Source organism: Geotrypetes seraphini, chromosome 11 (assembly GCF_902459505.1).
Source record: "Geotrypetes seraphini chromosome 11, aGeoSer1.1, whole genome shotgun sequence".
Lineage (NCBI taxonomy): Eukaryota > Metazoa > Chordata > Amphibia > Gymnophiona > Dermophiidae > Geotrypetes > Geotrypetes seraphini.
In genome coordinates, this window is record NC_047094.1 from 87,057,378 (window position 1) to 87,076,302 (window position 18,925).

The 18,925-nt window shown below is 44.5% G+C and overlaps 1 protein-coding gene across 2 annotated transcripts in view; it reads right to left on the reverse strand.

Annotated features, from left to right (window-relative positions):
• ARFGAP1 (ADP ribosylation factor GTPase activating protein 1) overlaps nucleotides 1-18,925 on the reverse strand; it is a 156,385-nt gene that overhangs the window by 94,712 nt on the left and 42,748 nt on the right. For both annotated transcript variants that reach the window (XM_033963314.1, XM_033963313.1), the window contains exons 3-5: nucleotides 17,390-17,499; nucleotides 13,411-13,582; nucleotides 1,871-1,971 (exon numbers count right to left, since the gene is read on the reverse strand). In XM_033963314.1, the coding sequence (XP_033819205.1) occupies nucleotides 1,871-1,971; nucleotides 13,411-13,582; nucleotides 17,390-17,499 (383 nt within the window). The remainder of the gene's footprint in view (nucleotides 1-1,870; nucleotides 1,972-13,410; nucleotides 13,583-17,389; nucleotides 17,500-18,925) is intronic.

Below are 18,925 nucleotides of genomic sequence, written 5' to 3' on the forward strand. Positions count from 1 at the left end.
CCTGCACCCCTCCTCTCCTCCGGATCTCATTCCTTTCCCCCAACCAACATCTTTCTCTGTCCCTCCATGAGTCCAACTTTTCTTCCTCTCTCCTCCACCCCTACTGGCAACATGTCTCCCTCTCTCTCTCACTGTCCATCTGTTTCTCTCATTCCCTCCCTTGCTGCAAAGGGAGTGGGGAAAAGGAGAGAGATAGAGAGAGAGATTGATCCAGGGTGCTTCTCTTCAACCCCCTCTACTGCCACATCCAACATTTCTTCCTCTCTCATCCCCCGGATCATGTGCAGCATTTTTTATCATTTCCCACCAGCCCCATGCCCATTTCTCCATCTATCATCCTTCTCCAGCACCATGTCACATCTTTCCCTCCATCACTTGTCTAACATTCCTTCCCCTTGCATCCCTTTCAATCTATCCCTCTGTTCCCTCTCCACCACCATATCCAACATTTTTCCCTTTCATCCTTCTCTTCCCCATGCATTTCTATCTCGATCCTCTCTATGCCCAATAATTTTCCTCTTTCTTCCTTTCCCTATGTGCACCATCTCTTTCCCTCTCACACACTCATGCCCAATAATTCTCCCTTTCTATTCCCTCCTTCGTATCCCAAGTTCATGCCCCCTCCCTTTCGTGTCTCCCTGCCTGCCTTCTAGCCTTTGTCCTCAATTCCTCCCCCCTTTTTCCCTTTGTCCCACAATCATGTCCCCTCTGTCCTTTACTTGCTCAATGTTCTTGCTCCCTTCAGGGTCGTCCAGCTCGGCTGCTCCTTCCTGCCTTCAGTCGCACAGAGACGCATCACAGGCAGCGATTTTTACACGCTGCACATGGCTGAACTACAAGTCTTTCCTCTGACATCCGCAAGAAGGCTTCTGGGTCAGCCACGTGCAGTGTGCAAAAGCCGCTACCCGCGATGCGTCCTTGTGTGGAAGGAACAGCCCTGAAGGAGGTAACTGGAGTCTTCCACTGATCCGGAAGGCTTCCTTCTGATGTCAGCACTGACATCGGAGGGAAGCCTTTTTGGGTCGGCTTCAGCGGACATGGGAATGCAGGAAGGAGGGCATGGGATCCCCGGCAGTGGCAGTGCTTTGGTGGAGGGAGGCAGGAAGGAGGGCATAGGATTCCCGGCACCAGCCAGTGATTAAGGAGGAATGGGGGAGCGAGACCTGCGCAGTGCCGCGTGCCCCCAACAAGCAGCTCGTGTACCCTTGTACCGCATGTTGAGAAACTGTCCTAGTTCTATAATCTTAATATGAAATAGTGCTTACATTTATAGAATACTAGCGCTTACATACATGAATAACATTCACACATAAAAGTGCCAGTTGGGTACTAAGTGATATTCTACAAGCTTAGAATGCAACTGCAAGGGAGCATACATGTAATTTATAGAATAGTGCAAGCTCTGCATTAAAGTGCAACATTTACACCTACCTTTTACATAGGTATGAATAAACAGCACTTTTAAAAGTCAGTATGCATCAACATTTGCTATCTGAGCTCTGTTTATACCTCTGTACCAACATTTCTGGCTTGATTTCACATTGTATTACACTAAATATCTATTAAAAGTTTTGGAAAAAATGGCAATATGCAAATGCAGATCTATGCTCTATTCTATAACCTAATCTCACCCAGATACAATTTGCACTTGGCACCCAAAATTGGGTGACCATTAGAGAATTGCCCACCACAAGCAATAAAATGTGAATCATATGGCACAGAGGCTTCTTAACCTTAAAAGAATGCTCATTTCTGTTTTTGATGGAGTTACATAGGTTCCTCTTACGCCAAAAGAGCCCAGATATGAGTAGTCTTCCAATGGACAATTGTTCTGTTACCAGCACTACAGGTGTTAAACAGAAAGACCCACCGATGTGCTGGTGGGAGAGAAGTCTTAGGTTGAGGAGGGATCCAGTTCCTGGCAGCAGATGTTTCAACAGACCAGTCTTTGCCCTCAGCCACAGTAGCAATCTAAAAGAAAGCAACAACAACAAAAAAACCCGAAGGCAGTAAAAAACAAGGTAAAAGCCACAAATCACAGTAAAACTGAATTACCACCAGTCACAGAAATTTGAGCCAGGTTACAACCACAAACACTTGCCCCATGAAGTCCCCCGTCTTTTCCAGCTCTATGTCCTGGGTTTCTAATTACTCCAACAGCTAAAGGTGACTTATCACACTGTCACATAGCTGCTATCAGTTGTTTTCTGCATTATATTCTATAAAGAAACTGTGTCTAATGGATCCTTTCTTGGAGTCAGGATTGTATATGTTAAGAAAATACTGAACAAAGACACAAGGGTGGGTAGAGACACATTAGAGAGCAAATCAAAAAATATATGTCTGTAAGGTCTACAGGGTCTGATACATGTGCCCTCTAAAGATCCAGCAAGGTAAGAACCTAATCAGTTTTTCCAGTGCAATAGGTGTGTCATGCTGAACACAAGGGACATACAAAAGCAGACCCAGATATTTAGAGTGGGACCTCTGTGCCTGCTCATAATTCTGAAGACCCAAGGTGGTATCTTCCCTTGAACCACATCCACTCTGTAAAACTTGAAGAATGTATGAAGAATGGACCAGGTCACTGCTCTACGAATCAAAGGCAAAATTACCCAAGCTTCTGTCCATGAAGAAGCTACACTTCTAGTTAAACCCCTTCTAGTGGTTGGAGGGGGGGGGGGGAGTTATTGCATCACTAGATTTTTATGTGGTAGATATTAATGTGCTATTGTGGTATAATTTGTATAATATATTCTTTTGTGCACTTGCTGTTCAATTTGAAAACGAATAAAGAATTATTTAAAAAAGTGCCTTCACTGAGACTGCAGCAGTTTGCCACAAGCAGTATATGTTGATGAAATGGCCATGTGAATCCATTTGGAAATGGTGGCCTTGGATGCTGGTCTGCTGCGTCAAGCATGACTGGTGAGCACAAAAAGATAGATAGTTGGAACTTATTAGTAACCTCTAAGTAACGTAGAAGGGCTCTCCTCACATCCAACTTTTTCAGAATCCAGTCCTCTTTCTTTGACCCTGTGGGCTGGAATGCCAGCAATCTTACTTCTTGATCGACATGGACAGCCAAAAGAACCTTCGTCAAAAAGGATGGAACCTTGCACACAAACTCCTAACTGTGTTCTTGAGGAAGGGCTCTCTGCACAACAGTGCCTGTAGCTCCAAGATTTTTCTTGCTGACATAATGGCCATGAGGAAAGCTGTCTTGACTGAGATGCATAAAGAATACCTCCTTAAGAGGCTCATACAGAGCCTAACTGAGGTTGAACAAGACTATGTTAAGGTTCTAAGAGGGAAACTGTTGTTTCACTGATGGTCTGAGCCTTAGTGCCCCTTTCAGGAATCTGGCTATGTGCAGATCAGATGCCAAAGGAGCATTATGTTCTCAGGCCCTGAAACAAGAAAGTCCTGCCACTTGAACCCAGAGCAATGTTGCTGCAAGACCCTTGGTCAAGGCCTGCTTGAAGGAAAGCAACCACCACCAAAGATTGAAGCAGAGAATGACTCCACTTTCTCTTTAATGCACCAGTGTTGAAATATCTCCCATGCTTTAGCATACGCAAAGACTATTGTAGGCTTCTTGGCTCTGAGGAAAGTAGCAATAACTACCTTTGAGTAGCCTTTGCATGCTAATGCCACATGCTCAAGAGCCATGCCTTAAGAGCAAAGTGATCAGGATCTTCTATGACTACTAATCTCTAGCTGTACCTGCTGTCAGAGATCTGAGCGCCTCTGCAGATGTACTAGGTCCACATACCACGATCTGCAAGGCGAATCTGGTGCCACGAGGATAACTTTCTCCAGAGAGTTTGCGATTTTATGGAGAATCCACCCATTCATAGGCCATGAAGGAAATACATACAAGAGCTCCCTTCTTTGGCCACGGTTGGACCAGAGCATCCAGATCTGCACTTCTGGGCTCGAATCTTCAACTGAAGAAGCGAACCGCCTTCTTGTTTCTCGCTGTAGCCATCCAATTGAATGTTGAGATTGGAAGGCTGTGGCAATAATGTCCATTCACCCGATCTGCCTGCTGAAGTAATCGGCCTAGATATTGTTCACTACCGCTACATATGCCTCTGAAAACACCTGAAGGTGTCATTCTGCCAACCGGACTCAGATGGGTACTCTTGCTGCCTCTTTGGCAATTGACATACACCACTGATGTAGCATTGTCCAAGAAAACACCAACCGAATGGACCAGAGCTCCAAACTGTTAATCGACTTCTTCCTCTGTGAGGCCAACCAATGCCCCTGTACTGGTTGTCCACTACAGTAAGTTCCCAGCTGAACAGGCTGGCATCCGTGGTCACAATTACCCATGAAAGTATTCTGAGCAGTATGCCCTTGATAATACCTGTGGGCTGAGTCATCAGTTCATACTGGCTCGGGCATCTGTAGTCCACAGCAGACGCATCTGCAGAGAGACCAATTGGGGTGACCACCATGATAGTAGTGTGTTCTGAAGAGGCCGCAAATGAGCCTTCGCCCATGGAATCACAACTATAGTGGCTACCATGGAGCCTAGCACTTGCAGTTAGTTCCATGTGGACAGAACTGGCTTGGCCATCATGTCCATTATCTGGAACAAAGCTTCTGTCTGCGTACCTCTGGAAGACAGATGCTGCCTTTCGCTGACTCCCAGATGTTCCAGGTATTGGAACGGGACCAGTTGGCTCTTTCGAAAATTTACTATCCAACCCAGGATATGCAGAACCCAGACCACCTGAGTCACAGCTTGTTCTCTTCTGAGAACGACAGAGCCCTGATCAGTCAGCCATCCAGGTATAGATGCACCTGCAAACCTGTCCTGCGGAGATGTGTAGGGGCGCTGTCGCCAGACCCAAAGAGAAGTACTGAGAACTGGTAATGATTTTCTAAGGACATGAAATCTCAGGAACTTCCTGTGCTCTGGAAAGATGGGAATATGAAACTAGGCTTCTGTCAAATCCAGGGAAGCAGAAATTCCCCCGGTGCAACTGCTGCGATGACTGACTGCATTGTTTCCATACGAAAGCATGGAACTTTTAGTGCCACATTAATGTGCACGAGATTCAGATTAGATCGCCAATCTTCTGAGCCTCTCTTGGGCACTATAACGTATATGGAGTATCTGCCTGAGCCCAATTCTTCAAGCAGTACGGGCTCTATGGCCTGAAGATCTACCAGTCTCTGCATTGTTGCTAAGACCTTGCTTGCTTCTCTGGTTGTCCCACCGGAAAGTTAACAAACCAGTTGTTAAGGGATGGGTGAATTCGAGCTCCGAATGATCTCCAGCACCCAATGGTCTGATGAAATCTGTGCCCAGGCCTCTGTGTACTCTAAAAGCCACCCCCCATATCCAGAGCTGGAATTATTATGCTTGGTTTTGCCTAGGTCCTGAAAACCTGTCTTGATCCCTGATAGGGCCTCTGAGCTGAAGCACCTTCTGAGTATTACCAAAAGCATCTGGAGCCATGAAAATCAGACTGCCCTGAGCCTTTCGAGGCTTGCAGTCTGCTGTCAGCTAAAGACTTCGACCAATGATCTGCCAGGCTGGCCATAAGATTGTTCAGCCCCTTTCTGAACAGCATTTGTCCCTTGAAAAGAAGTCTGCCGAGGAAAGCCTTGGAAGTGGAATCTCCTGTCCATTGCCTGATTCAGAGCATTCTTTGGGCCGAGACAGAATAAGCTAAAACTTTGCTCATGACCCCGATATCATAGAGAGCATCGGCCACGTGATCCACACCTGTTTACAGAAGCTGGGACAAAGGCTCGCTATCCGCTAGGGTAAGACCTTGCAACCTGGTATGACAAGCATATGCCACAAAAGAGACCACTGCAGCCACTTTGATTCCCAAGGCTAGTGCTTCAAATTGTCTTTTAAGGATCTTATCCACTCTGCGATCCTGCATGTCCTTTAATACCATGCCTCTCCTCACTTGGCGGGGGCACGCATTTGGCTACTTACACTACTAAGGAATCCACCTTAGGCTGAGCAAACATCTGCTGACACTCTTGTGCCATCGGATACAGCCTAGCTATTGTCTTGGACCTTCAGGAGCATCCCAATGCTCCGTAACTAAAACACTCATATCAGGATGCCAGGGAAAAGATGTAGACTCTCACTCTGCTCAGAATAGAGCACGGAGCAGATGGAAACTGCTGGGAATCTAACAGGGAGTCAGTAATGAGCTCTAGTAGAGCTGATGGCTTAAACAGCCAGCGTACTGTAGTCATTCCCCTGGTCAAGGGCCGCTACTGTATCTTGCATACTTACTCATGCCTGTTTCTCCCAAGAAGGCTCACTCTGCAACAGAAGAGGCATACAGAGACCCTTTGGCCTCTGAGTGTCTTTCAGAAAGGTCCACCAGATCCTGGTTAGCCTCTGCTATTGAGGCAGGTGTGCCTTGGAAACCGATGCCCCCTCACGCACCTCATGGTTCACTACCAAACCTCCCCTTGGGATCTTGACCATCCAAATAAGCACTCCATATCAGATTAACAAATTCAGGCGAGAATGCAGTACTAGGCAGCACTGAGTCCCCTCTAAGTGATTCCACCTTGCATCTCTTGGGCTCTGTAGCTTCTGTGCTCCTACACCTAGGTAAGCCAGTGTTCTGGGGCTCTGGAAGAGATTTTCTCCCAGCAGAAAGGCTCTCCAAAGTCTCCTCAGCCCTAGAGATCTGATGGGAGGCTAAGCCTGATTTTTCCGCTCCCACCCCTTCATGCGTTGAACGGCACGTGGCACAAGGGCACTCTTCCGGCGTCTATCCAATATAAATTTGGCATGAATTAGGGATAAGAGAGTCTAAGGACTCCATCCTTGCTAGTCTTGAGGCAAAATAAGGTATTTTGAAGGTACTGGTGAACTTTTGAAATAAAAAAGGGGAAATTCAAGATGGCTATCAATGGCAGCATTTTGGCGCAAAAAAAGTTCCAAAAATAGCTTAACTAAAAACAAGAAAACCTAAAAAAAAAAAATTAAGAATTTTAGAGGTGGGGGGACCATAAATGAAGTGGCAGAAACCTTGAAAACTAGCCTTTTCAGACCCCCCCTACACACAATTTTTCTCATAGGCTGTAATAGCCTACTCTCACTGCCTTGTGCTGTGAATGTGCTGCAGTCTGCCTCAGCTCTAAAAGTAGCTGGATCTGGAAGAAGAAATCACTGCCTCAAAACTGCTCCTCCAATGATGAAATATTTGGGCTGCCAGTTGGACCAATGTCTGACTGAACCTCAAACAGCCACAGACCCGCAGATGCAAAAACAGGGTGAGGGGCTAAAATACAGCCAGCACTCTAAAGAGCCCGTTGAGCCCCCCCCTGTGGATGCTTACAGCCTGCGCTCAAGCCCCAGTGAACTAGTAGGTGAGCAAAGCTTCTAGGGGTTTGGACCCTGAGCTCAACAAAAGTCTCTGCAGGCTGGCCAACAGGTACCACCACAGAGGAATTGGCCTGTCAGCTGCAGTCTCCAGTCTGCTTCTTCTATATGCAGGCAGATCTTTCTAGTGCTGACTGATTCACCAATTCGAATCGATTCACTTCAGTGAATCAATTCAGACTCACCGATTCAGTGACCAATGACCCCCCCCCCTCCCCCCCGGTGAGACCTGATATATCTCAAAGACATTACATTACTTTAGTGATTTCTATTCCACCAATGCCTTGCGGTTCAAGGCGGATTACATCAAAGTTACCAAGAATTACATTAAAAGTTTGAAGGAATAGCATAAGCAAAGTCAGATATTTACTTAAGAAGTACCAAATGGAATAGCATAAGCGATGTCATAATATTTACTTACGAAGTACCAAGGAGTTGTCGAGATCTTAGGTGATAGATGTTGAGTAATAAAAATTACCAAAGAGAAGTCGAGATCTTAAGGTGATAAGTGTTGGGTAAATTAGAAGCATTTTAGACTTTGTTGGGTAGTTAGAAGCGCATTGGGGTGTATTAAGGGTATAGAGAGGGTTGGAGGGGATTGGGTAGGGATTGGTCGTGCTAGATGGGTTTTATGTATTTTTTGAAGAGTATGGTTTTAATATCTTTCTTAAAGGTTTTATAGTCTGTGGTTGATGATAACAGAATGGTGATTTGTATGTCCAGTTTAACTGCTTTGGAGGCTATTAGGTTGTCATATAGTTTTTTTTCGTTTGACATTTTTAGATGATGGGTGTGTGAATAGTGAGTGGGTTCTCCTGTGTCTGGTTGAAGAAGATTGAGTTAGTCAGTTATTCCAGTAGGTTGGACTTTCTCCGTTAATAGCCTTGAAAAGTAGGCAGTAGAATTTGAAGTACACTCTTGCTTGTATTGGAAGCCAGTGTAAGTCATGGTAAGCCTCTGTGATATGGTCATATTTTTTTAGTGAGTAGACGAGTCTCAGGGCTGCATTTTGTATTGTTTGTAATTGTTTTATCATGGTCACTGGGCATGGGAGGTATAGTATGTTGCAGTAGTCTATTAGTCCAAGGATAAGAAATTGTACCAAAAATAGGAATTGTTTCCTGTCGAAGAATTTTCGGATTTATCTTAGATTTCTTATGGTCACGAACGATGCTTTTATTACTTTGTTGATTTGTGGTTGCAAAGTACAGCCTCTGTCAATTATTACTCCCAGAAGTTTTAGTGTAGGTTGAATTGGGTATGAGATCGAGTTTATTACTAGATTTGTTAAGATTGGAGTTTTGTTGTTTTCTAGGAGGATGAAGTTTGTTTTGTCAGGGTTAAGTTTTAATTTGTGCTCTGTCATCCATGTTGCTACCATTTCGAGTGTTCTGTGTATTGTGCTTGTCATGGTTGGTTCTGGGTGATCAAAGGGGAGGAGAATAGTGATGTCATCTGCATAGCTGTATGAAGTTATGCCATGTTTGTCTAGGTAGGAGCTGAGGAAGGCTATGTATATATTGAATAGTGTGGGTGATAGGGGTGATCCTTGGGGAACTCCGCAGGGGTTGAACCATGGTTCTGATTTTTCTTGCATTGTTTTAACCCTGTAGGTTCTGGATTGTAGGAAGCCCTTGAACTTTGCCTGAGATTCCTATGGAGTCTAGAGTTTGTAGAAGAATGTCGTGATCTACCAGGTCGAAGGCTGCAGAGAGGTCTAGTTGTATGAGCAGGATTTTCTTGCCTGTATAGAGGTATTGTCTTGCAGTGTCTATTAGTGTTCCTAGTAGGGTATCCGTGCTGTAGTTGACTTCTAAAGCAGTAGCAATGGTGGCCAGCCTTGAAGAGGGAGTGCTCTGAATGGGCTGCTCGCGGCTTGCCCCACCGGGGCCTTCCCTCTGCCGCATCATCAGTGACATCACTGATAACACAACAAAGAGAAGCCCTGGCAGGGCAGGCCGCAATCAACCAGTTCACAGTGCTGCCTCTTCAAGGCTGGCCACCGCCATGCTGCTGCTTCTTTGGAAGGCCCAGAGGTATGTCAGGTCTCACGGTGGGAGGGGTGGTGGGGTGCTGCTGCACAGGGGTTGGGTGGGAGGATTGGAAAACTAACGCATAGGTGGATGGAGGCAAGGATGAAAAGCTGCTGTACAGGGGGATGGATGGGAGAGGAGGAAAAATGCTGCACATGGGAGGAGAGGAAGAACTGTTGAGGTTGAGGAAAAGAAGGAGAGATGAAACAAGAGGTAGAAAGGGGCGAGAAGGAGAAATCCTCCATCTGGTGGAGAAGATACATACATGGAAAAGAGAGGAGAAGGTTGGACAAAGGGTGGAGGGCAGGGAGATATGGTGCATGGGAAGAGAGAAAGAAATGTTGCACATGATCATGAAGATGAGGAAGGAAGAGATGTTGTATGGAAGGGAATAGAGAGGTTTGACCCAGGGCACAAGGCAGAGAGAGAGAGATGGTAGACAGTAGGAAATAAATTTTAGATATGACAGTGGAAGGTAGAAAAAAATGATTTTCTTTTCTATTTAGTGATTACAATATGTCAGATTTGAAATGTGTATCCTGCCAGAGCTGGTGTTAGCGAGTGTGAGCTAGGACCCTACAGAGATAGGAAAATACTTTTTTGTTTACTCCAGTTTTGGTGTGGGATTGGAGAGGGCAATTGGGGATAGATGGGTGAAAAGGCTACAAAATAAACCTGTCAGGACAAATGCTCGTTTGGGTGGGAAAAGAAAATCAAATCGAATTAGACAGCTGCATGAGAACGGAGCAATGAGAATCTCATAAGGATCCCCTCTAAGATGTCTGGGATCCCCTCGAGACTCACGGAGATGGGTCGGCTTTGTTCGGGGATTCCACAAGTGTGGTATCTTCCTCATGAGTCGGGCCCTATGTAGTCGCATTTGTTCACTCTTTGCAGACTACCGGCAGCATTCCTTTGCTCCTCCACGCTACCGGCGACTGACCCACAAACCTTCCTTCCAACGCGTTTTACGTCCAAAGGAGGACTTCCCTTTGATGCAATCAAAGGGAAGCCCTCCCTCTGATGAAAACGCATCACAGGGAAGGTTTCTGGGTCAGCTGATGGTAGCGTGGAGGAACAAAGGAACGCTGCTGTTGGCCTGAAGAGAAAGTCCAGTAAGATGGTGCATGGACTTGGGGTGTGTGGGAAGGGAGGGAGGGAAACAGATGCTGCATGGGCTGGGGGGTTAGGGAAGGGAGTGAAAGAGATGATACACGTGCTGGGAGGGAGGGAAGAGATGCTGCATAGGCTAGGATAGGGTCAGCAACCTGCAGCTCTTTTCCCTTGGCTCCCCCCCAGACCTACTGAAGTACCTGGTGGTCCAGCGGAGGTCTTTGTGGTAGGAGCACGGCCCTTTTGCTCCTGCCTCCTCAAAGCTGCCTTCTAAAATGGCTGCTGCAACCTCTTGCAGCATTGCACTGGAGAGGGGTGACAAAAGGAGAAATGTTGGGAATGGGATATGTGGGGAAGAGTAAAAGATACTGCCCAAGGGCTAGGGGATGTGAAAGGGAGAAATACTGGATGTGGCTTTAGAATAGGTGAGAGAGATGCACTCTGGATCCCTCCCTCTCTCTTTTCCTACTCCTTTTACAGAAAGTGCGACTGAACGGGACCTCATCTGCAGTATTGTGTTCAATTCTGGTCTCCTTATCTCAAGAAAGATATAGTGGCGCTAGAAAATGTTCAAAGAAGAGCGACCAAGATGGTAAAGGGGATGAAACTCCTCTCGTATGAGGAAAGACTAAAACGGTTAGGGATCTTCAACTTGGAAAAGAGACGGTTGAGGGGAGATATGACTGAAGTCTACAAAATCCTGAGTGGAGTACAACGGGTACAAGTGATTCATTTTTCACTCCGTCAAAAATTACAAAGACTAGGGGACACTTAAAGTTAGAGGGAAATACTTTTTAAAACCAATAGGAGGAAATTTTTTTTCACTTAGAGAATAGTTAAGCTCTGGAACGTATTGCCAGAGGTTGTGGTAAGACGGATAGCATAGCTGGTTTTAAGAAAGGTTTGGACAAGTTCCTGGAAGAAAAGTCCATAGTCTGGTATTGAGAAAAACAGGAGGGAAGCCACTGCTTGCCCTGAATTGGTAGTATGGAATATTGCTACTCCTTGGGTTTTGGCCAGGTACTAGTGACCTGGATTGGCCACTGTGAGAACAGGCTACTAGACTTGATGGACCATTGGTTTACCCAGTAAGGCTATTCTTATGTTTTTATGTTAATTAGAGGGAGAGAGATGGTGGACAGTGAGAGATAGGGAGATGTTGCACATGGAGGTGGCGGAGAGAGGAAGAAATGCTGTGCAGGAGTGGGGGGGAAGGAAGAATGAACCAGGTTATAAGGATGTGTGGATGCTGTACAATGGGAGAGAAGGAAGACAGAAATGCTGGACCATGGTAGGAGGAACCAATGGACAGCAACAGCTTGCAGAGGACAGGAAAGCAGAAAAAAGGAGAAACTGAACCAACTTGATGGAAAAATAAATCTCAAGTCAAAGGTAAAAAATAGAATTTATTGACTGAAATATGTTAGCTTTGGGAAATGTATATAACAGATGTCTTTGTATTGTGTTCAACAGAAAAGGAAATGCATTTTTAGTTTTACTTCTCCAGTGTTGAAGTACTTGCTGTGGCTGGTGGAAATCCCCCAAGCACCGCCTGCTGAGGACCTCCTCCAAAAGGTGGACAGAACTTCTCTCCACCAAGTGAAGTTGTCGCTGGCAGCATCCCTGAGTCACTAAGGTGCCAGCATCTGTGACTCGGGACGCTGCTTCTGCCTGCCAAGTTTGGCAAAAAGGAGCCTTGGCCACCTTCACAGGAAGTCCTCAGCTGACACAGCTTGAGGGTTCTCATCAGCTAGAGTATTTACATTTTATATTTACATTAGAGGATCTGGCAGAGACCTGTTTACAAAGTATGAATTTTTCCCAATTAATATTTCCAAATAAAGTGTCTTTGCTTATTTGTAAATGGGTCTCTACCAGAGCCTTTAATTCAGTAGCGTAATTAAATGAAATAACTACTTTTGAAGTTTATGGGGGCAGGGACAGAAGAGATTACTTGCGGGGAGGATTAAATTCCAGCGGGGATGGATCTGATTTTCAGCAGGAATGGGTTTGATCTTTGTCCCGCGCAACTTTCTAAATCAAATAAAAATCGATTCAATAGACCAAATTGTATGAAAATAATTTTACCTGAATCAGGCAGCACTAGAGCTTTCCTTGACCTAGAGAGCTCTGAGAACTGAAAGCCACCAAAAACCATGAAAAACACAAAAAAAAGAAATATACAGAACAGATCAGAAAGACACCTTCTGGCTCACTTGCAAAAGGAAACCCTCAAGGGGGCAGCAGAGTCCTTTAGTGAAGGAGGAACTGAAAAGCTGGAGTGGATTCATTCTCCACGACTTTCTAGCATTGGGGGAATGCCATAACATTCATCATAATACTGTATAAATCTCCAAAATGTACTCCCGCAAATACTTCAAAAGACACAAAAAACAAGCACTGCAGGGTTCCTGCTATGAGAACCTATTGAATTCCATAGCGTTCTAGCGTTCATCATGACACACCTATTTGCACTGGAATACAAGTTATTTCCTTATCCTGGAGGGCTTACAACTTCAGTGGCACAAGAGGCATGGAGGGTAAAAGTGACTTGCTTAAAGTTTCATGGGAAAAGCAGGATTTGAACCCTGGCTTCCTTGGTTCTCAGGCTGCTGTTCCAACCATTAGGCCAGGGGTGTCAAAGTCAATCCTCGAGGGCTGCAATCCAGTTGGGTTTTCAGGATTTTCCCAATGAATATGCATGAGATCTATTTGCATGCACTGCTTTCACTGTATGCTAATAGATCTCATGCATATTCATTTGGAAAATCCTGAAAACCCGGCTGGATTGCGGCCCTCGAGGACCGACTTTGACACCTGTGCTACTCCTCCACATTTCTAAAGACATAAGACCTATCAGGTTTTCCATTCTTCTCTTTTTACCTTGTCCCTATACAGAGCTGCAGCCTTGCTGTCATACTTCTCCTGCATTGTCCAGCAGGAGTCGTAGTCATCCTGGAATTCAAGGAATTGCCGAAACTTGGCATTACCTCCGGCTTTCATTTTCTCCAGCTCCACATCCTTCCACTTGTCCATGGTGACAGAGCGCACAAAGCTGCAGTGGAAACATACAATTCTCACATTTCAAACACACAGCAAAAAATGTTTAACAAATGAAAAACATGGGGATGTAGCCCAAAGACACATCAAGTCTTCCATCCTCCAGGACAGAGAGCTTCAAGTACAAAGGACAGGGGTGAGGTGACCCTTTGTGGTTCAACAGTAGAACTGAGACGCTCAGTCTTGGAAACACCGCCTCTTCTCAACTGGCCAGCAAGTCACCTAAGCAGTCTTGGGAAGGGAAAAATGAAGGGTAAGGAAAAGACGGGGGGAGGACAGATGTGTAGGAAAGGCGATGCTCCAAACACCAAATCACACAGGCAGAAAATGGAAAATCTGTAGTCCCAGGGACATAATACTGGCACATGTTTGTTTGGGGGGGGGGGTTATACTTGGCTAAATTGGTGAATCTCACTTGAAAATATTAGCAAAAAGCGAAAATATTCAACATTGTCAGGAACAGTCTCAGTGGGCAAGTAACATGACCAATAACTAATAAGATGGGTACCATTAAACACTGGTGATTTTTAACTTTAAAAAGGCTAAATTTGCTGATTGCTTTTCACATTTTACTTGTGGCTTTGTTACAAGAAGATCCATGTATCCTGCTTTGTTCTGTTTTACTCCTGAAAGAATTCTGTTCTGGGGATTGGCCCCTGTACAGGCCATGACATTACGCACTGTGGCACAGATCAGCTAACCATCAAAGGCACAGACATGGGGCACTCGGGCTTAAGGAGAGAGGGACACTATTGGAGAACGGTGATATATAAAAAAATATATATTAAAACCATAAGATCCAACATAAAAACAAATTGCATATAAGCGACATGAAAATAAATATTAATACAGGATGCAATTGAAATCACAGAGCCAATGAAAAAGATATGTAAAAAACAAATGGAAGCATAAGACATTGTAAACTATAAAGGTCAATGACACAAAACTATTGATAAAGTGCCTTCTTCACGGAACACTGAGAAAAAAATAAAATCATAAAAATATACACATACAGTAAAATGTATTGAACCAAATACCTAATTAAGGCATATTCAAACAAAAAATAATAGAAGCATAAATAACTAAGGGCTCCCTTTACTAAGCCACGCTAGTGGGGTTAATGCGCTAACCCCGGCGCTGGCCGAAAACTACCGCCTGCTCAAGAGGAGGTGGTAGCGGCTAGCGCATCCCGCAGTTTAGCGTGTGCTATTATGTGCGTTAAACCGCTAGCGCGACTTAGTAAAAGGAGCCCTAAATGCATGTGTTGCATGAGCAAAGCATAACGCCAAAAAGAATGCATGAATGAAGATCACGAATAAAATACCTAAACAAGGCACACAAAACATATTAAAACAAAGAATAGTAGAAGCATAAATAAAAACATATAAAATATGACGCCAAAAATTAACATCATGTTTTATTCATGCTTTTCATTCATACGTTTTACTTTATGTGCTGGTTTTTATGATTTTAGTTTTTTTTCTCATAGTATTCCCTGAAGAAGGCATTTTATCAATAGTTTTGTGTCATTGACATTTATATTTTACAATGTCTTATGCTTCCATTTGTTTCTACATACCGTATTTTTTGCTCCATACGACGCACCCTAGATTTAAAAGAGGAAAACAAGAAAAAACCCCATTCTGAAACAAATTCTCCCTGCCAGGTTCTGTACCGTCCCCCCTCTTGTGGTCTAGTGGTAGGCAGGGACAGGGCACAGGGCAGTGCCTAATGGCTGGCAGGCAGGTAGGGACAGGGCAGGCAGGGAAGTCTTTATGTTTCCTGCTCAGCTTTGAAAAATGCCTTTAAATTTTTATATCCTCTTTTTTAAAGCAATTCACATGTCTAGCACAAGGCCTCTTGCCTCAGCTGTACATTTGTCATAAATTTACTGTAATTCCAAAAGGAGGGCCCCCTTCCCCGGTACCTTTCTATAGGATCCCCCCCCCTCCAGTACCTTCAACAAATTAAACAGTAAAAAAGCAGGGACAATGAAAGTCTGACAGCATTCTTAGAACAGCTACACAGATGTCCCTCCAGAGCAGGGCAGCCTGGTGTTTAGTGCAGTAGACCCAGGTTAAAATACCATTAACTACTTTTTTTTGTGAGCATTCCAGGAACAGAAATACCATATTTTTTGCTCCAGTGAGAGGCAGGCGCGAGTCCCGAGCGCGCATACCTGGTCCTGCACCACCACCCGAATGGTGACATCAGCTCGGTCCAGCGCTGCATCGGCAGACAAAAGTGAAAGGCAGGTGCGAGTCCTGAGCACGCCTGCCTGGTCCCGCGCCGCCGCTCGAATGATGCTGTCAGCTCCCGCAAGTCTCGCAAAAACCAACGTCACCATTCAGGCAGCAGCGCAGGACCAGGCAGGCACGCTCGGGGCTCGCGCCTGCTTTTCACTTCTGTGGCAGATGGGAGAGCCTGTCGATGCAGCGCTGGACCGAGCTGATGACACCATTCAGGCAGTGGAGGCGCGGGACCAGGCAGGCATGCTCAGGGCTCGCGCCTGCCTCTCACTGCCACAGCAGATGGGGACTCAGGCGGCCATCCAGCAGGGGAGCCTGCCGATGCAGCGCTAGACCACCAGGATTACATAAAGGTACTGCAGGGGAGAGGCACAGTATTCGCTCCATAAGACGCACCCTTATTTCCACCCCCTTTTTGGGGGTGGAAAAAGTGCATCTTATGAAGCGAAAAATACTGTATATTTTTCATTGGTTCTATGATTTCAATTACATCCTGTATTAATAATATTTATTTTCATGTTTATATGCAATTTGTTTTTATGTTAGATCTTATGGTTTTAATATATTTTTTTAATATGTCACAGTTCTCCAATAGTGTCCCCTGAAGAAGGCATCTTCCAAATGCCGAAACTGGGATCCTTGTTGGAACTTGTTTCTTTGAATAAGAACTTATTTTGAATAAAGACTTGTTTTGGTTGTTTAAGACATCCTCCTTGTCTTTCCTTGTTGTTTTGTTTGTTTCCCATGATGAGGGGCTCTTCTGTTTTTTTCTGCTTACGGAGAGAGGGAAAATAACTGTCTACTGTGCCGTCCCCTGCTGGCTAAAAAGTCCACCACAGAAGATCAAGTGTGTGTATCCTCCATCACTTTATTATCATATACTACGAGTGAAGTTGCTGTGTATCTCAAGGAGGAGGGGACACCATCTTAAGATTAGTAAGTTAAATACTAAGAACAATACCTTTTGATTTTTAACATATATTATTCCAAGGCTGCATAATATTTAACTTCCTATAAGTGATTGGCACAATGGCAAATTGCCAACCAGTATTTAAGCATAAATGACTATAACCTGCAGAGTGTTGTGGGTGCAACTTCGCCTTTGTTGGGCACACTGGATGGACCATGCTGGTCTTTATCTGCTGTCATTTACTTGTTACTGTGATGCTCCTCCAGTCTAAGTCAGCAAAAGTTTCCCAGAATTTCTGAGCATGCCATCGAGGATAAGTGGGGGCTTGAAGAGGTATGGTAAAAACTGGGGGAAAGCCAAGTTATAAAAAAATATTTGTTCAGATCAGGTAACATTTTTAATGGAAGATTAGGTTTATACCTTTGATAATCTTTTTTCTGTTAGTCCTTGGAAGATTTCATACACTAAGTGTTCAATCCCAACCATTCTAGACAGTAGGGTTACTTCCCTTTAGCCACATGCTGCAGAAGGAATTTCTCACCTATTGCACTGGAAATGCGTTTCCAAAGCAAAGGAGAGCTAATTTCAAGCTGATAAGACCACGCAGGGTATGATCTTTCCTGCTTGTACTCCCAGGACTCACCTGATGTGAACTCCCAGACCCCGATGTTTCCCTGAACACTCCAGGCAGATCCAAATCCCATACGTTACACTAACCCACTGTGGGTTAAACGCACCACACTCAAAGCAGAGCTGCAAAACACAAAACCAAAACAATCTGTAAGCTATCTAGAGATGGGTCTGTCAGATGGAAAAAGAAAGAGTTGAAAGCCTTCTGTATAAAAAGTATCTCAGCTTTTATACCACTGAGCACAGGCTTGTGCAAGTGGCCTAGAGAGCAGCAGACCCAACTGACCAATTGTATAACAAGCCAAAAACAGTGATGAGCTTGTAGAGGATTAATCAGACCCTTGAGAAGGCTGCAAGGCAGGAGACCAAATACTAACTCAAAGCACAAAAATACCATATATGCTCGAATATAAACCAAGATTTTGGGGCCAAACAAATGGCTCAAAACAATATTAGGTTATATTTAAGTCCCTACGTGATGATGAGTGCTTTTGTCCTACTATCCTTATCCAATAACTGGCACTACTTCCCCATGGCATTCCTGCCATTCCCTCCCTTCCTCGAGGTATCCTACCCCGGCAGGGTATCTCTGAATCCAGCACCCCCCCCTAGGACCTACCTTACAGCTCTGATGGTCCAGTGGTGAGCTAGGGAAGGAATGATCCTTCTAAGTTCCTGCTCATGTGATCTACCTAATGAAAATGGCTACCGCAAGTTTCAGCATCAGTCTCGTGAGATTGCTGCAGGAATTCACAGCAGCCATTTTTGGTATAGAAACCAAACGGACAGGAGCATAGGAGGATCACTCTTGTCCCACCTCACCACTGGACCTCCAGGGATGTAAGAGAGGCTTGGGGAGGGGCCTACCATGGGACCCTGAAAGGTGCAGAGCTGGGCAGCCGGAACAGGACACCTCAGGGAAGGAAGGAGAGAGGAATACTTGAATATAACGCGATGGTTTAGCATTTCCCCCCTTCCCCCCCAAAAAAGGGGGGGGAAATATTCTCTTATATATTCAGATGGGTTTACATTTGAGTATTTACATGGCATTTTTACCAAAGCTAGAAATCTCCCATCAGGCAGACTATTCCAATGCCTAAAATTCAAAAAAGCAAAAAATGCAAATAAAGGAAGAGAGGTAAAAATCAATCCATGAACACAGAGTAAATAATTGACAAGACAAAAACAGCAAAATAAGAAAAATAAAGCTAACTACAATAGCTATACTAAAAGAAGCCAAGGAAAAAAATTGTATTGGTGCCTACATTTTCAAAATATATGTGGAGGAAAGCTCCACTATTATTTAAATAGCATTTACTTTTTATTTTAGAATGGCTGATGTTAAGTCTATTAATTTTAATTTTGTTTTACAATTATTGTATTTCATTAGTTTTTTAATTTGATATTTTGATTTACAATGCTTACTCTCTTACTGTACTCAGCTTGAACTGTTTGGTAAGGCATGTCCTCAAATAAAGCACAGTTACTTACCGTAACAGGTGTTATCCAGGGACAGCAGGCATATATTCTCACATGTGGGTGACGTCAT